At 31.7% G+C, this 18,614-nt stretch overlaps 1 protein-coding gene across 1 annotated transcript in view; it reads left to right on the top strand.

Moving 5' to 3' along the window:
* The window catches only part of Smp_138620 (hypothetical protein), a gene marked incomplete at both ends in the record, with an annotated part of 56,667 nt that overhangs the window by 10,220 nt on the left and 27,833 nt on the right, over positions 1 to 18,614 (top strand). Inside the window, 8 exons of the mRNA XM_018792584.1 lie at positions 257 to 500; positions 1,958 to 2,410; positions 4,092 to 4,176; positions 5,507 to 5,970; positions 6,839 to 7,573; positions 9,977 to 10,414; positions 15,104 to 15,730; positions 18,181 to 18,406. Of these exons, the coding sequence (XP_018644196.1) occupies positions 257 to 500; positions 1,958 to 2,410; positions 4,092 to 4,176; positions 5,507 to 5,970; positions 6,839 to 7,573; positions 9,977 to 10,414; positions 15,104 to 15,730; positions 18,181 to 18,406 (3,272 nt within the window). The remainder of the gene's footprint in view (positions 1 to 256; positions 501 to 1,957; positions 2,411 to 4,091; positions 4,177 to 5,506; positions 5,971 to 6,838; positions 7,574 to 9,976; positions 10,415 to 15,103; positions 15,731 to 18,180; positions 18,407 to 18,614) is intronic.

The following is an 18,614-nucleotide window of genomic DNA, read 5'->3' on the forward strand; positions in this document are numbered from 1 at the left end:
TACATTTTCAAAGGAGCATTCGTCTTCTTGATAATGAAGAGTCCCAAAAATATAAAATATTTAAAATTTATGCAGTTAGCACACACAATGAGTCAGTTAGATTAAGTCTTAAACAGGGATATTCGTTTCAATCAAGATTTATTTAGCACCTATTTGTTTTTTAATGATTATATTGTATAATATTAACTCGTAATAGTATTTTGTTATTGTATTTTGTTTCCATTAATTTCTTTTCAACTTTTTTCTCTCCTCCTAGATATCTTCAAAAAGAATTAGACTTATTAGACTCGAATATGAAATCGTTGAAAGAATTAAGTGAAGAGCTGTGTAAATCACCAAATGATTCATCTGATAAACAGATTAGTTCACATCAATTAGAATATGAAATAAAATCATTAGAGAATGTAATTCATGGAGAATTAGCCAATTCAAAATCTGTTATATCACCTGAAAAACAAGCTGAACGACTGATATCACATTTACGTGATACTCTAGTTGAGGTAGATGTTACATATCATAATCATATGTACTATTTATTGTTTGAGTATGTTTTCCGTTTTCTTTCCTTTGAGGGAATTTAACAAAATAATTTTTAGAAACTGATGAGTTGTGTATTTCTCAGTATTATGTAATTAAAACCCTTACCAAAAATTGGAAGCATGTTCTATTGATGTTACAATAAGCATTTTTCCATTCAGTTAGCGGGCTTATAACCTAACCTTCTTACTTCTTAACTAAATTAACAAACACCATGTATATTGAAGATTTACTTTCTGAGTATTGAATTAAATAAGTAAAAAAGCGGTAGAGTAATAACTTAATGTGTATTATGTTACTTTATCGCTCTGTTGATATCTTATTGATTTAAAATGACATTCCTTACTTTGTACCTTTTTTTGTTTAATTTCGCTTATCTTTCCGTTGTCTTATTTCGTCTGAATGTGACTTCAATGATGCAAGAGATATTCAATTAATGTAAATTCAACATTTTTGTTAAGTAAAATCTAGTATAGGCTATTTAATGAGGAATTATGGAGAAAAACCAACAACTGAGAAAATAAACCATTGAACCGACCAAACCTTTAATCCACTCAACTAATATGACTTTCTTGACTTCATTTTACTGCTTTTAAACACCAGTAGTATTATTATTGGATGGATCCAGGATATTCCTCGAAAAAAACCCAGAGGGGCCCTGAAAACGCTGCATTGAATAGAAGTATCTCAGAAACATCTAGGATGTGAAGAGTCAAGTGTCACATTTCTGACTGAATGATTACCTGTCCTGCTACTATGTCTAGTAGGCTTCCAGAATCTTCCAGAAGCCCAAAGCCATCTAAAATACTACAAATACCCTCGATTTTCTGTTTATAAACTAACCTTGGAGTGAAGCGTTCCTTACACAGTTCGTACCTTTTCTCTTGTTTTCAAGTTGTCGTGTAGATTTAGCCTGTTATGATATGAAGTAATTGAAATGTAAATATCAAGAAGAATATGATCTTCCTGAATGTTTCAATGTAATTGAACAATCTCCGAAATCAACCCCTTACTAATTACAAAACCTCGATTTTAACAGTTCTACATATCATGTGCTAACTAGTGACTAGCTTCAAGATGTAACTCCTGTAATTCTATTGAGAAGCCATGGGCAACGGTGTTCAATCCGTGTCAGGTGTAAAACAGTTATCGACTAAAAGGTTAAGTGTTCGCGCTCAAGACTGAAGGTTTTCAGTTGGAATCTCGCGTGAAGAATCTTGGATGTGCTCTGCTAAAGAGTTTCATACTATGACCAAACGTTCTAGAGTAGGTTAACTCGTGATTTCAACTGGAAATTCTATATATATTCCTCAAATATTTATTTTTATATTTAAATAACTTTGGAAAGTTATTTTCAAATTAATTATTTGATCATTCAAGTGTCTAATTGTCAGACGATTATTTTTGCTTACATAACTAGGTTCAACATGATCTTCATATACTTGCAAGTCAGTTATTATCACCAGATCTGTTATCATCATCTTCATCATCACCTAATCAAGAAATGATTACATCAATAATAGATGATTATCATACATTAAATAGTCGTATACTTGCAAGAAAAGATAGTTTTGAACAATTAGATAAATTAATTCAATCTACACAAAATATATCAAATCAAAATAGATTGAATTTTGAAAAACAACTAATAAAAGATGATTATGATTGTGTACGTAAAGAGATACAATTTAATTTGAATAAATTTCGTTTATGTAATGAAAGTGAAAAATTATTTAATGAACGAATTCATCAAATATTAAATTGGTTAAAACAAAAACAATTGTGTTTAAATGAACCAATACAAGTAACTAAAACAACACCAGGTAATACAACAATTTTAATGGATTTAACTGAAGAATTAAAAAAATTAAAAGTAAGTCGATTTCGTTGAATTAATCTAAGGGGGGCTTTTTTAATATTTTGTTAACATTAAAGTTTACTATGAAACAATTCTGATGTTGAATGAATTTTTACATTCACTTGTAAACTGATTGTAATAATTTACTTTTATGATTTTATTACGATAATCCCTTACTTTTGCTTAGATATATAACATTAAATATAAAGTATATTTACTTACCTAATTGTGCCTGTTACCTATCGTGGAGAAGTATAGACCGCCTATCAGGATTCAAATTAATGGCAACATGTGTTTATTCAACTGCGATCTCGAGAGAACATATTGTCTATTTAATATTTAACCATGGTGGTCTAGCTTCAATTGACTCACGCTTTCAACTATTAAACATACTAAATCTCCACAAAACCACTTCTGATAATTAATATAATCATATGCTCACTAGCGACTTCGAGAAGTACATCCAGGAGCTCTAGTGAGAAGCAGTGACCAGTGGAGTTCAAACCACGTCTGTCGTGACATAGGAACTCACTGAAGACAATTGGTGAATGGTTGCTCAACTTTGTGGATCAGTTGAAGTTAGACATTAACACCGTTGGATGCCAGCTCAGTGGTCTGTCGGTTAAGGGCTCTGGCTCGAGACTGGTAGGTCCTGGGTTCGAATCTCGCGAGTGCGGGTTCGTGGATGCGCGCTGCTGAGGAGTCCCATAATAGGACAAAACGGCCGTCCAGTGCTTCCAGGTTTTCCATGGTGGTCTAGCTCCAATTGACTCACGCTTTCAACTATGAAATATAGGAAGAGTGCTTAACAAATGTATTGCATAGCTGTACAATCGTACTCAGATATTAGGTTTTTTTCTTCCAATTATCTTACTCCATTCGCATTATAATCCGTTGTTAACTTATTAATTTTATAAGGCTTTTTTATTTTCACACACACAATCTTTTATTGTCATTATTCGTATTATGTGATCTAGTATTATAATCTTTCTATTACATCATCATGTTTATCCTTTATTCATATGTTCCCATATATATATAATATTACAAAAACAGTTTATTTAACCTTGCAGAGTCGTGTTAGAACTTCTAAAGATTTATCGTTCTATATGATGAAAATAATTTCAGGTATATTTATTTTCAACAATCTTCTTTAAATTTACCATAGATATATTGACGAAGATTACTCCGTTTATCTTCAACATTTGGCAACTAGAGATCTTGTAATCGATTTAAATTATACCGACACAAAGAATGAAATTATTTCAGTCTATATATGTTATTTCTTATTTGTTGAATAGGTGAAACAAAATATACCATATATTCTTCGAAAGTTTCCTAATATCTGTTCACGAATGATTTATTTTTGGAAACTTTAATGGAATAAATTCACCCCATTGCACAAGCAAGTGGCTATCAGGACTCAGTAGCTCAATGGATAACGCGATGGCGTTTGAAGCGAAAGGTACTAGGTTCGAGTCGCAGAGTGAACATATCAACTCTGAGATGCAGGTACATCCATCTGACGAGTCCCGAATAGGACGAAACGTGCGTCCTGGATTCCACTGCTAGCCACTATCCATCTTTTTTTTAAAATGGAATATAATAATTTATTTTAACCAAAATTTCTCTGCCATCTCATTATATACTGTTTATTCATTTTTCTACTGTTTCCTCTTTTATTTTCCATATTCAGAGTTTATCAGAAGAGATTGAAAATTATCAATCAACTATTGATGAGATTAAATTAAGCGGTGAACAGTTATGTAAATCAGGTAGATGTAAGTATTAAAATGATTGATTCTTTAACTAGTGATATTTTGTCATATTTTATAATATTTTTTTATTCATAACTTAAAATGATACTTCATATTTGATAAAATAGAGAAATTAGGTAAGATAAGATTGAAAAACGTCGCTTCAAATAATGATCTATGGTCAATTATTACACTTACCTTTATAGTAATCAAACAAAAAATAGTTCAATTAGGGAAAATCACATTCTAAAAAAGTTCCATTACATTTGTATAGATTAACGCGTGAGGCTATAAGTTCTCTATCTATTAAATAAATAATCTTACCTTAACTCACAGCTTAACGATTATACTTAATAATGTAAACTATAACATATGAATTGTGATAATCGAATTAGTACTTAAACTATTATATTCATCTGGCTATCAGAAATCATGTTGGAATATCGATTTCATGAACTAATAGTTTATCCTTCTGATGTAAACATGATTCTATAGTTAGAACACCCAACCTATAACAAATGAGTAGAAGAATCTATTCATAAACTTCCATCTATATAGTCTGGTATTGTTGTGGTTTTACATGATTGACTTTGATTGGGCAACCATCAAAGAACAGGTGAATTATTTCATCGTAGTATGGGAGTTCTGAATTGTAAATACTCATGATCTCATCAGTTATCCAACTCAAGACCCCTAGATCTTGTGATAGCATTATTGGCTCTCACACACAAAAATCGATTACTCAAAGCTGAGCACACAATGTTGTACTTAGGGTCTTAGTTATATCAATCAATATAATTTAGCTTAACCTTTAAACTATTATTCTTATAACATTGTCTAGACAGTGAAAGCAGACAACTGCATGAATTCTCACATGATAAATAGTTTAATTAAATTCTTTTATATGATGTCTAGTAGAGACTATCTGACTTCTCAAAAATTAGCAGGTGAAGTGAACAGGAAGTCCATACTATTCTATGTTTAAAATTTAACTCATCTAACCACTTGGCTTTTATCTACACATAAAGAAATAAGGCATAAATTAAAACTGAATCTTTTAGAGTAAATAGATTGTGATCACTAGTAATAATAATAATAATAATAATAATAATAATAATAATAATAATGACAGTGGAATCCAGGACACATATTTCTTTCTATTTACCTACATTCCGGTGTTAATGTTTACGCCGGAACTCAAATGAAATGGAATTTATCTACTCAAGAAAGATGTTATTAGATGTAAAAATCAAAGTTATTAAGTAGTTTAAAATTAACTTATATGTCGGTATCAGCAAATCATGAGCGAATACTATCATTATAAACTTTATTCCATGTTTTCTTTCCACCATAGATTTTGTAAATGAAGATTCTATACAAAATCGTTTAGTAAATCTAAGTGATATTTATGAAGAACTGCAATCAGATACAAAACGAAAATTGTTTATTTTAGAATCTAGTTTGCCTGTAGCTCAATCTTTAACATCCTCTGTGAATACACTCAGTTCACGTTTGCTTAGTGTTGAATCCCGGCTTAATGGATTACTAGAAAACAATACAAAAGAAGTTTATTCAACCCAAATAGAGAAGTCATTGATAGATCAATTAGAATATGAAATGATCAATGGATTAGAACCACAATATCAACAAGTTCATAATTTTTGGAATCAATTAAAACAAATTTGTAAACCTATTGATTTGTTTACTAATCCTTCGACATTGACAACAACACATTTCCCTAATCATTCAGATGGTAAACTTGGACATGTAGAACAAATAGATAATGAATTAAAACGATATGATGAATTCAATGAAAAGGTTAGTTTAAATTAGTATTATATTTCGCAATTCATTCTATCAAAGACGTTATGGAATTCATGAATGCAATATTGTTCGTCAGTTACAGTAGAATGCCAGAGGTCATCAACATAACTTATTAAACATAACTTTCACCTCTAATTGACCCAGTAGCAGAAATATTGGAAATCAAGAGCTATGAACAGTTGTGTCGTCTTAAGTTGGCATCGTCAAACGTCATACATTTATAACCCTACACAAGATGGAAATAATGTGCTTCAGGTCTCGGAGCTACCAAAAGGTGTTTAAATCACTGATTCAGAATCTACTGGTCTGCATTTTGAAATTCAGTCAATTTTTACCATAAAGTTATTATCACTTAATACTTTTGTTTGGCTCCTCTCTCACTCACGACCCAGGTAAATCCGTAAGTAATTGTCTCTCATTTGGAAATTCATCGAAAAGCTACTCATCAATGGCCGCACGATCATTGCTCACTTTCAAATACAACGTGATACGATCGAGCCAAGCAACACTGAATGTTCTACTTGGGTAACATGTCCTAATCCGACCGTTGATTAACGAAAAAAAATAATATTAATGAGGAGAAATATTATTTGATAGTGCTTGCAAAGGTGGACGAATGTGAAAATGCTAGATTAGCTATCGAACAGATAGTCGAAAAACTACTCAGACTAATGAAGTCAACATCAATTTTCCAAGTATCTTGAACTGTTCTCTTTTGTCACTAAAATATCCTATAAGTAGCAAGTAGTTTTCATCATCACTGTACTATGTAAAGCTCAGTGCATGTCATAAAATCTCACACTGTATCTCACTTGTTTATTCTACATTGATTTGTTTATTTTTATCTTTTATTTGTTTATAGCTTACCGATTTAGCTAAAATTGTTGGTAGTAATCGTCAAAAAGCTAAACAATTAATGCATAAATTAGAAATCAAGGCGCAATGGTTAGATTTAGCGTTGAAACGTTTTGATCCAAAAATATCCGCTGCACCATCATTAGATTGGGATAATTATTCTGATGAAAATCATTTTACAATTAATGAATCATCGGTAAAAATGCCAACTATACATTCACTTGGTACTGAATTTCCTTATTTAGCTGTTCTACCATATCAACCTGTTATGTTAGATAAACTACATGAAAGAATAGAACAATTTCAAGGGAATTGGAAAAAACATCAAATTTATTTAACTCAATTATGCGATCAAATTCATGACATAATACAATCATCTGCATTATCAACAAGTTCGGGTAATCAGAATAGTGCCATAAAATCATCATTATCATCATCGCCTATAAAAACAAACAAATCTTTCGTACCATTTACAACAGATAAATTTTATCATGAATTGAGTGATGCTGTGTCTAGTGTTTCAAAACAAATGATAACACTTGATAATCGATTAAATCAAACAGAAATTAAATTTGCTGAGGTGTATCCATTAGCTAAATGCTTTACAACTGATATGTACGAATTTCAAAACTGGCTTCAACATATTGAAGAAGCGAAGAATGAAATAGTTGACAATTTATCAGATTTCAGTGTTACAGTTGATGATTTAGGAGATAATCGTAAACGAATTGAGATGATTAAGGTAACTTCTAATGTTTTAAATTTAAATATGACTGAATAATTTTGTTGAAAGACGAATTCGTTAGTTATCTAAAGTCAATGATATGGTAGTAAAGCCTGATAATCAGGTCTCAATGTCGTTGGTTGGTAGATGACCTGATAAATTTGATTTCTCTATTTATTTCTGTGGTGAAGATTTGTATATCTGTTGACCAGTTTGCCAGAATAAAATGCCTTTTCTTCCTGACCAGTTTGATATACGTTTACTTTAGATTTTGAGATCAGTAGTTCAATTTTCGAAAGTATTGGACGCTCAGCTGTTATATTCATTGTCTGCTTGGGCGACCAGTAACATATACACTTTATCAATATAACTTTCCTCCATTACAGCGGTTAGTCTAAAAGCCTGGTTTGTAACATTTCAAACATTCAGTATGACTCTAAAATTATTGACAAAACTCTAAAATACTGATATACTATAGTCAAATCAAATCGAATTACTGAAATGAATGAGGATAATTTATTTACATGGAGCCACTCAACAAATCCCTTATTATTCATTTAATGACTGAAATGGAACTCACAGTCACACTATTTTCGTTGTATATTTCCCGTATAAATAACAACTTTAATTTGCTAATATATTCGCACATACTTAGTCAACCAGTTTAGTCACCTTATCCATTTCATTCATTTGTACACACCATAAAAAATTCATTTCTCTCAGTCACTTAAAATATCCTCCACTGTTCCATGATATTTTGAAGTGTCGAACCACTAGATATCATCACATTGAGGCTGTTTGTACATGAAGTCTATTTTACCAAGAATAAGCTGGTAAAATGCAACTTTATTTTTATCGTCACTTTAAATTGTATATATTTCTTCAGGTCTCTCTATTTTCTTACTGATTTCTTAAAGGACCAATTTAATGTCATGAGTTAGCAACCAATGACCATTTTAATGATTGATTTCGCATTATAACCTATCACCTAAGGTGTTTAATTAGAGGGGAGCGATAAAAGAGTCATAATTACATTGGTTTACTTCTTATGGGATTAGAACTATCAACTGGACAAACACTTAGCTACTAAAACTTGACTATCTATTTTTTTCTTTTTTAACCACTATTGATGTTTTTTATAAAAGGCTCTTCAGTGCGTTGTTGTTTCATCGCCATTGGATATACATGTGAATCTAGGCGTAATCCTTTTTCCCGAATGATTGGTTTATAAGAATTTGTATAAAATACTTATTTTCAGTTCATGATATAATTAATCTATACCTTACGTTCATCTCTTATTTTGTAATAGACAATTTTCGGATAACTGTTAAGTATAGGTTTTCAGGTTATTAAATTATTTAACTGAATATCATCAATATCAGATATTTTTATAATTTAGATATCTGCTTGTTCAGGTTTAAGAAATCTTGTTAACATAAACTACCTACATTACAGCATTCTATTCTTTAAGTCTTATAATATGCATGTTATTAGCTGGCTATGTACATCAAAGTGTAGATGTAATAAGTTTGAAAAGAAAGTCCGGAAGATGATATAAATCATTGAACTACACTTCTTGAAACTTTTTCTCCATATCAACACAAGAAATATCACTAAACAATCAAAATATACGAACTAATTCATTATCACCTAACATCTGACCGAAATGGACCCTATATGAAACCACTTAGACTAGTGGTTATATTGGTCAATGATATGTGATCAGCGTTGAATACCAATGAATATTCATCGTAAATAAATATCAAAATATCATTTCTTGTTAAAATATTTTCTTAAATCTTCCTAATACTTATGCATTACTGATCGTCTGTTTGTTCAGAGTTTAGATAATGAGATTGAACGCCAAAAATCTGTATTGGATAGAATTTTAAGAACAAGTGGACCATTATTATCTTTAATTGCTCCAAATGAAGCTAACACTGTTCGTTCGCAAGTTAAACAAATCTGTGATAATTATGCTAATTTACGTAAATTGATTAAAACTCGTGCAATCAAGGCAGAGGCCAATTTGAAACAATCAGATGAGGCAAGTTTATGTATTAGTTTTGTTCCATGTTGTACATCTTCATCTAATTTTACTATACACAGTAAACAGCATCTCTAATATCGTTCGAAATACATATGCTCTTGAAGGATTTATAAATGTTTCTCTTTTTTTCTTAAAGTAATATGGTTAGGGTATCTCATTTTATAATCTATCACTTCAAAATCTCTTACGTTGTTTTATCAATCATAAGTTCTAATATAGATCTAGTGTCATATCTTTCTTCGTCCATCTATGATTTTATATAGAATATTTTAAATTCGAATGAGTAGATTTGAACTTGGACAATCACGAAAACCAATAGTATTGATAATAATAATAATAATAATAATATAACCGTATACTTCCTCAAATGTATCATAATTTTCATGTTTAACAATTGCGTGAATATCTGTTCTGTAATATTTCAGTTTGTCGAGCAATTACATTCAATGTCAGACCTCTTTTCTGCTATATCAGAACAAGCTGTTCGACTAGGTGTTCCTCTGGAAGTATCCGGTACAACTGTTAAACCGTCCATATTATCTAATGTTCAAAATGAAAGTTCAAAACAGTTACTTGACCAACATCAAGCTTTAGATATGTTGGGCAGAATACATTCAATGACAAGTGTTCAACCAGATCATTTAGAAGAACATATTAATGGAACATCTGCTCTTATGGAAGCATTGGAATGTCGTTTACCGGAATTGGAAGCACTTACTATTAGTATTCGTGCTCAATTGGAATCAAAACCAACTGTTAAAGAGTCGACTACCACTCGTGAACCGGGAACAGTTGAATTAATTGAATCAGTTGATTTAGAAGCAGGTTAGTGTGATTGTTGTATTGTATTCTCCATATTCCCTACTTCAGTGTTACTCATGTCCTGTAAATAAATTAACTTATTCTTTTCTCTTTCGAATAAAAATTGGTTCACACAAGATTCATCTCAAATCACTACTGAAGAGTCCACTACCTAAACGAAATAGGTGTCCTGTGCTCCTGATATTCAGTGATTGTCTAACTAAATCCAGTCCATAATGTAAACAACAAACTGAACAACTTCCACGAACCTCCATTACTTATTCACATTATTTCCTGAATTAGTCCTCTGAAAATATGGCTGAACTCTGGGATCTTTCCTGAACGTTACATACATTTCAATAGTATCTACTGTTTATTATATCAGGATTTGAAGCACCGCTAAAGTTGAAGAACTCTAGTACTACTTACCGATTAGCTAGCTTAAAAATACTGGTTGTTACAGCTTCAAAAATTAAGAAGCTATTGACTTCCTGCAAAACACTATTCCTAGATGTACGGGATTATGTTGTAATTGTATATCAGATACTACTCGTTAATAAAACTTGTTAAAATTTAGAAATTGTTTATCCGTACAGGCCAAATTAATTTATTAAGTCAGGTTTAGTAGAAATTTTTGACTGATCTACTATTTCTCTTTCTAAACTTACGTAACGCATTTATTTTCCAGGCCAACTGTATGCTTTACATAGTTCCAGTAAGCATTTATGGTGCATGTTTTTTATCATTTAGATAGTTTTGTTTTCTGTTAGCGTTTATTTAAAGAAATCGCATATATTTATAGATATGCATATATTCTTTCTTAATAGTTATTGAATTGAATGAAAGCATGTAAAAGCATGCTTAATTGGTGATAATAATTTTATTTAATAGTTAATAATTAAATGTAAACACGTGTTATTAACACAAAACTAACTCGATGTAAAGATAGCTTTCACACCATAATGTAATTAGCTAGAAAACCGTCTGAAACCAAACTTTTCCTGGTACCGACAACAAACTGATACCTCTGTAATTCTCACATTTGCTCAGATCTCCTTTCTTTGGTATCTTGATGAGGTGTCCTTCTATCCAGTCCGTTGGCACTTGTTCTTCGTCACATATCTTCTTGAATAGAAGGTGAAGCATGTTTGCTGTCACTTCAATGTCTGATTTCAGTGCTCCAGCTGGTGTATTGTCAGGTCCCGCTGCTTTCCCGTTCTCGATTTGCCTGGTAGCCATCTTGACTTCTTCTATCGTTGATGGAGTGACAGACATAGGGAGGTCTGTGTGTGCTGCTTCGATGTCTGGTGAATTCAATGGGGCTGGTCTATCCAACAGTTCCTCGAAGTATTCTGCCCATCTTTCCCTCTGTTCTTGAGTCTCTGTGATCGTCTTCCATTCTTTGTCCGTGACTCGTCTCTCCTGATACGTTGAAGTCAATGCTTTTTTGGTCCCTTTCCAATTGTTCTCTGTCGTAATTTATCCTTTCAGTAGATCCTGTAGAGCTTGGAACCTGTTGTTGAGAGTTATCATGAATTCGTTGAGTTTGTCAGTACGTGGAAGGAAGGCTGTATTGAACCTTTGTAATGCTGATCCCCCAGTTTTCCGATGTTTCTTTAGCTTCAGTTTCATCTTGTCCATAACCAGGTGGTGATCTGAAGCTATGTCAGCTCCCCTCCTTATTCCCACATATTCCATTGTCCTTCGGAATTTTTAGTTGATTCAAATATGATCTATCTGGTTCTCCGTGGTGCGGTCCGGTGAAATGCATGTAGCTTTGTATATGCGTTTGTGTGGAAATATTGTGCCGCCTATAACCAATTTTTTGAATACACATAGATTTGCAAATCTCTCTCCATTTTCATTTCTCTCTCCCAATCCATGTCGTCGAATTATATCTTCATATCTTGCGTTGTCCACTCCGACTTTGACGTTTTGATCTCCCATCAGGATTGTGAGGTCCATTCTTGAGCACTTAGCTATGATTGATTGCAGCCTCGAGTAGAACCGATCTTTATCATCGTCGTTGCTATCATTGGTGGGTACATAACATTGAATAACATTCATTATGATCCCCTCCTTTGTTTTGAATGATGTTTTGATAATTCTGGATCCATGAGATTCCCATCCTACAAGTGCATTTCGTGCTTCTCTGGACAGCATTAGAGCAACTCCCAGAGCGTGTGGAGCATTTTCCTCTTTGTGACCGGAGTACAGCAGCATCCCTCCCGTATCTAGCCTTTGTTGTCCAGCTTGTGTCCAATGAGTTTTACTTATTATAAATACTGCCAATTTGTAACTCCTCCATTGCTATTTGACTGGTCTTCTCGGTCTCCCACATTGTCCGGACGTTCCATGTATCTATAAATAGTGTTGCTCTGGTTGTTAGAAGGGGCATCGGCCTTGTGACTTCCGAAGAATCTCGGCTTTCATCATTAGGCGTCATAACTGTTTATAGGAGTTTGTAGGTTGTTCATTGAAACAAAAATACACCAAGCGTTCTCAAACTACTGAGTATTATTAAGTAGTACTAAGTTTACTAAAATAACGCAAAAACTGCTATATAGAAAACGGACACCTACATATCATTTTAACTCAAAGTTTTCGATGTTTCATTATTGAGGATTCTGATTATTCAACTCACTATTATCGACAGAAGTCGTTTATGCCATTTCGTACACGATCGTTTCCCTACTGAAAAAAGTTATTGCTTTCTTATATCTATCCAGTCTGTTTTTATGTATCGAGGTTTATCAACATATAATCACTATTTTTTTTCTCTTTATTCCTGAACCAATTTATAAATATTTTGCAGTTTTAAAATTCTCCGTAATCGATCTTTTTAACGATTCAAGTGTAACATATTTCTCATTCCTACATTCAATTAAAGTCTCTGCATGTTAAATGGACTGATTACTTATCGATACCTTATAATTTGGATGGATGGGAATTTCATTTTCGTTTTAAGTTATTATTTGTTGTAATTTTTGCTTTATTAAACGTTTTGTTTTTGTACTGAAATGTTGTTAAAGGAATACTTTTTTATGTTTATGCACACTTTTATTTTATAAATCTGTACTTGTGAATGTGTTTGTGTGTATATATGTGTTCTACACGATTAGTTAAATAGTCTGTATGGAGTTGTGGAGATTGTTCAATTTCACTGAAGCTATGGACCGATCTAAGTTAGATCAACACCGAGAACCCGGAGGAATGGCATAAAACAACGGTACAGTGCTTCCAGGTTTTCAATCGTGGTCTAACTTAGATCGACTCATGATTTAAATGTAGTTAAACAATGTTTTCTAGTCCTTAATTGACTCCAGTTAAATAACGACGAATAGAATATAGGATTTTATTACTTCGTATACGTGCACTTACTCAGACGCATTAGTAATTACAGTATAAAATTAGTTAAATGCAATGTGTGTTCAGGATCCATATATTTCATACATCGGAACATAAGAAACAGAAACAACATAAGAGATGGCATGAATAGGGTTAATCATTGGAACTGCTAACATACACTAATTTTTATACCCAATCTACGAAATACACAAGTACTAGTGTGCACACATGTATAAAAATGCTTAGGATTACAAGTGAATAATAAGTAACTAAGTTGAATATAAGGTATATAGAATAATCAATAGGATCGAAATGATTCGCCTGTCCAGAAACTGGAATAAACTCATATAGGAGTTATTGTAAAATCACTAGAATTGTCTGGCGTATTCATGAAGACAAATAAATAATATAAATTAAGGTAAAGTTGTCCAGGTTATGCATTAGTAGTTGTAGTTTCATGTTGTTGCTACTTTACTGTCGTCCTCGCTATTTCATTGTTGTCGTCTTTGCCATTCAAATCATTAATACTTTGATCACAACCTCTCTCTACTGATGAGCCTAAAACAAGACGAAATAGGCATTGCTAATTTCTATCCCAACCAGCGATGATATAATTCAGTTTGACTTAAAAAAAGAACAATCACTCATAACTTTATATCATCATACTAATGCCGGGATTATCATGAAAATTTAACTAGTTGAAAAGAGTATATAACTAACTATTTTAATGGAAGATTACTTGAGTTCACATTATGTTGAAGCATAAAAAGTAGCCACTCCAACGGTCCATTACATTTAATAGCATGTTAGTTGATTTCCATCCTTGATGAAAGCTGAAGTGAATACTACTATCATTGTTCATGCTAATTAGTATTAAAAGAGAGGAATAATTATAGTGTGGTGTTTGCAACTGATATCGACAGATATAGGTAGTGTGTATCACCAACCGAAAGTGGAATGTCTGGGGTCAGAAGGTTGAGAAGATGGAAGAGAAGAGAACGTGAGCAGAGAGTGATTGGTATGGAAATGAAGGAACAACAAAATCAAACAATTGATTTACAATTTGCAAATAAGATATTTACTGTATAGTTCCCAGATTTTACTAAAAGATTATGTAATTTCGTGCTCTAATACATCTGTTCGTCCCCGCTTGTGTTCTTGTTCACTACGATAGCTTCTATAAAACTAATAATTACTTCCTCATGACCATTAAATAACCCACATTTGTAATATGTGTATCTTTCTGAGACTGTTATATATATAGTTTTAGGTCAACTTGTCGCAAAAATTCATTACCACATAGTAAGACAAATTTCAATATCTACAGTATTCTTTAAAAAAAAAATAAGATTCATATAGTTTTCTTTATTCTACTTCTCATTATTTATCATTATCATTTATTAGTTTTGAAAAATGCTGAAAAACTTCAAACAGATTGGATAAAATTACATAATAAATTAAATTCACGTGTAATTACACTACAATCAGCTTACAAAACATCATCAGAACAATTTTGGCCAATTATATCAGATCTAAGAAATAGATTAGATAAAATTAAAGAATCATTAGACATTATCGGATCAGGTTGTAGTTTAAATGATCCATGTATTCGACGTGATCCACTTGATTCAAATAGTTATAAAGAACAATGTAAAGATTTATTTGAATTAAGAGAAGAATTAAATGATGTAAATCAACAATTGAATGAATCCTATGAAGCTGGTCAGAAATTGATCAATTTAATTAATGGACAAATAACTGACAATTCAACACCATCATCGCTATCACAAACATCAATATTGCCAACAATAATGACTGATAGCTTTGGTTTAAGACGAGATGAAGAACAAGCTATACGTAATGAAGTTGATTATGCTTTACATGGATTAAAAGTATCACATGAACATCTGGTTGATAAATGTGAACGTTTAATTAAACAACTCAATGAACGTGAAATATGTGCCGCACAGTTTAAGGTAGGCCAATCAATAATTCTTTTCTTTTTTTAAAGAAGTAATCATATTTAGTCTATATTGATTTATTAAACTGTCTTCAATATTCTTTGTATGTGAAAGTTATATTTGAAATTATCTTGAAATTTAAATAATCCCCATCTATCTTCCAGCAAACTTGTCTGGACTTCTTCAGGGTTATAAACAAAATCACCAAAGAAATATATAGTGTGTAACAATTAGATCTATACCGTTCTAATCCAATCATATTTAGACGTTGACTTTAGTAAATAGGATAACATGAGTCAATTAAATACGAATTATGTGAAAAGTTCACGATGTGATAATAAATGACTGAGTGAATCATGTGTGTGCTTTTTATGTGTAAGATTGAGTTATTAATAGTTGAAATTAGATGTCAATATGTTGTATATGAAAGAAAAAATAAAATAAAAGTGCAAGTTGAAGGTTGGAAAATTGTTTATAAATTATTAATGTGTGTGTGTGTAAAATGTAACACTATCGCCGACTTATTCTCAAGTTTCTTTATGTCAACCGAGGATTTTGGAATATTTTTCGAACATTGTTTGTGTCCCTTCAACTTCACATTCAATTGTCTGGAAGACTATGAAACCAACTTAGTCACTTCTCCGACAGTCTGTAAACTTCTATCGTCAACTTATTACTTACATCATAAACATATTTGTGCCAATTAGCTTAGTTTCATCGATCATCTGAATATAATACTTTGAATGATGATTTTCATAAATGATTCTCAGTATTCAAAACACATCCTTTTCAAAGTTTTCAATTGTTGTGAAGAACGATCTTAACATTTTAAGCCCTCTAACTGTAAATGCTTTAAATTATGGCTTCATTGTCATAGCTTACAGCTAATTCTTTGTGCATCTCGTTAGGAAACATGAAGCATCAATCAAACTCTATTGAAAATCTACATAAAAACACATTATTCTTGCTAGGTTTCATTTTTTAGTTCCAGTGCTAAAATTATTCATCACCTGTTTTCTATAATAATGGGTGGCCTATGCTCCTCCATGAGGGGTAACAGGCGTAAGTAAGTAAGTAAGTGTTTTCTATAATCTTGCATCTTCAAAAAATAGCAAAAATAATATATTTGTTAGGTCCAAATGAGTAGAAAATTAAATTTCTGACATCTTGTGATTTAGCATAGCTCATTTCTCCATAGAATAACAATAATAAGTAACAAATTAGCACAACTTTAAGTAGTATAAAAAAAGCAAAACAAAATATTTTTAGTAAAATCAAAATTAAATCAGTTTGATCAAGTTATTTTGATCAAAGTTATTCTATGTGAGATCCAGCTGAGTGTATTTGTGTGGGTGTGAAAAATGTACTATTTGTAATGCGGATAATTAAAGTTAACAATATTTGTGTGTTTGTTAATGATGTAAGATGTGAACAGGATTAATTGTATTGATAAATGGTCCATATACGATAGATCATTAAGTGTGGTAGCATTTAATGGAATTTGAAATACTTTAGCCAATCTCATTCCCTTATAATTAGAAAACGTTTTTTGAATTATCTTGATATAATTAACATCAAGTTAATGGTTGTTAAAGATAGAATGTATTGATAGCGCTAAATTGATTTGTAGAAATTCTAGTTCTGCAATATTGTTTGGAGGTTTTTTTTGTATAGATTAAATGTTCTTTGGCACGAGTCACGAATTCATGAGAAGTCTCCAGACTATATAAATCCTTACAGTCTACACATCCTTGTCTGTAGACACATTCTATTTTGGAGAGTAATGACACTAACAAATATAATAATTTGGATGCCCTCTACAATTTACTAACAGAACATGAAGATGATATCCCCTAAAATTAGGGGTCCAAATGATGTAACTCTTCGAAGGTTTCTTCGGAAATGTTACCCCCCCCCCTAAGTACCAGTCTGTGCCATACAAAAGTCGGTACTTTCAGCATTAAAATTTTAAACAAAACCTAGTTACCTTGGCCTATGTAAATAATCATATGTATGAACTTGTGATAGCTAGGAGTATTTGAATTATAGTATAAACTAGTAATCCCAGAAACAACGCAATTTAATCAAGAAGTATCAGATGAACTCGAACGAATGTATTATATTTGGAAATCAAAATCAAGCAATCATCAATACAAGGGAATCATTGGTTCATTCAAACACCACAGAACTATGTTCACACAAAGTTTCTATCTCATAAGAGTCCTAATAATTATAACTTAGAATCATATTGTACATTCAATTCAAGTGTTTCGCTTGAGTTTTACCATATTAACAAGTCTATCCACCATGTATACACTTCAAATTTCATTATATATTCTTTAGTTACTTAAATGTTAATAAAGTAGTATACATCAAATAAACAAAACATATACGAGTGATGGAATCATTTTTCATCATTGTATATATATATACCTTTTTCCCAATTTTCTTTCTTTTTATTCCAGTCTGATTTAGTAGATTTAATGAAATGGTTGACAGAACAAGAAAATATATTCGATAATTTTCAGCCTATATCAAATGATGTTGATATTGTTACAAAACAATTAAGTGAAACAGTTCAATGGAATGATAATTTAATGAATAAACATTCTGATGTAGAAGCATTAAATTGGTTAGCTGGAAAATTGATGTCTAATACAGATAATGAACGTTTCACTTTAGATGATACAAGTAAGAAAAATTAATTAAAATTTTTACCTATGACTAATTCATATCATATTACTTGGTTTGAATAACTTTTTCTGGTTAGCGTTTTTTTTAGCGAGTAGGTTTTCTACGGGATGAGGTCGCTAACCCCATGCCCAAACCTCCTCCTTTACCCTGGCTTGGGACCGACAGAAGCACCAGGAGGAGCTACAGGCGGAGTTAATTCATATCA

This window comes from Schistosoma mansoni, assembly GCF_000237925.1.
Source record: "Schistosoma mansoni, WGS project CABG00000000 data, supercontig 0246, strain Puerto Rico, whole genome shotgun sequence".
NCBI classification, from domain to species: domain Eukaryota; kingdom Metazoa; phylum Platyhelminthes; class Trematoda; order Strigeidida; family Schistosomatidae; genus Schistosoma; species Schistosoma mansoni.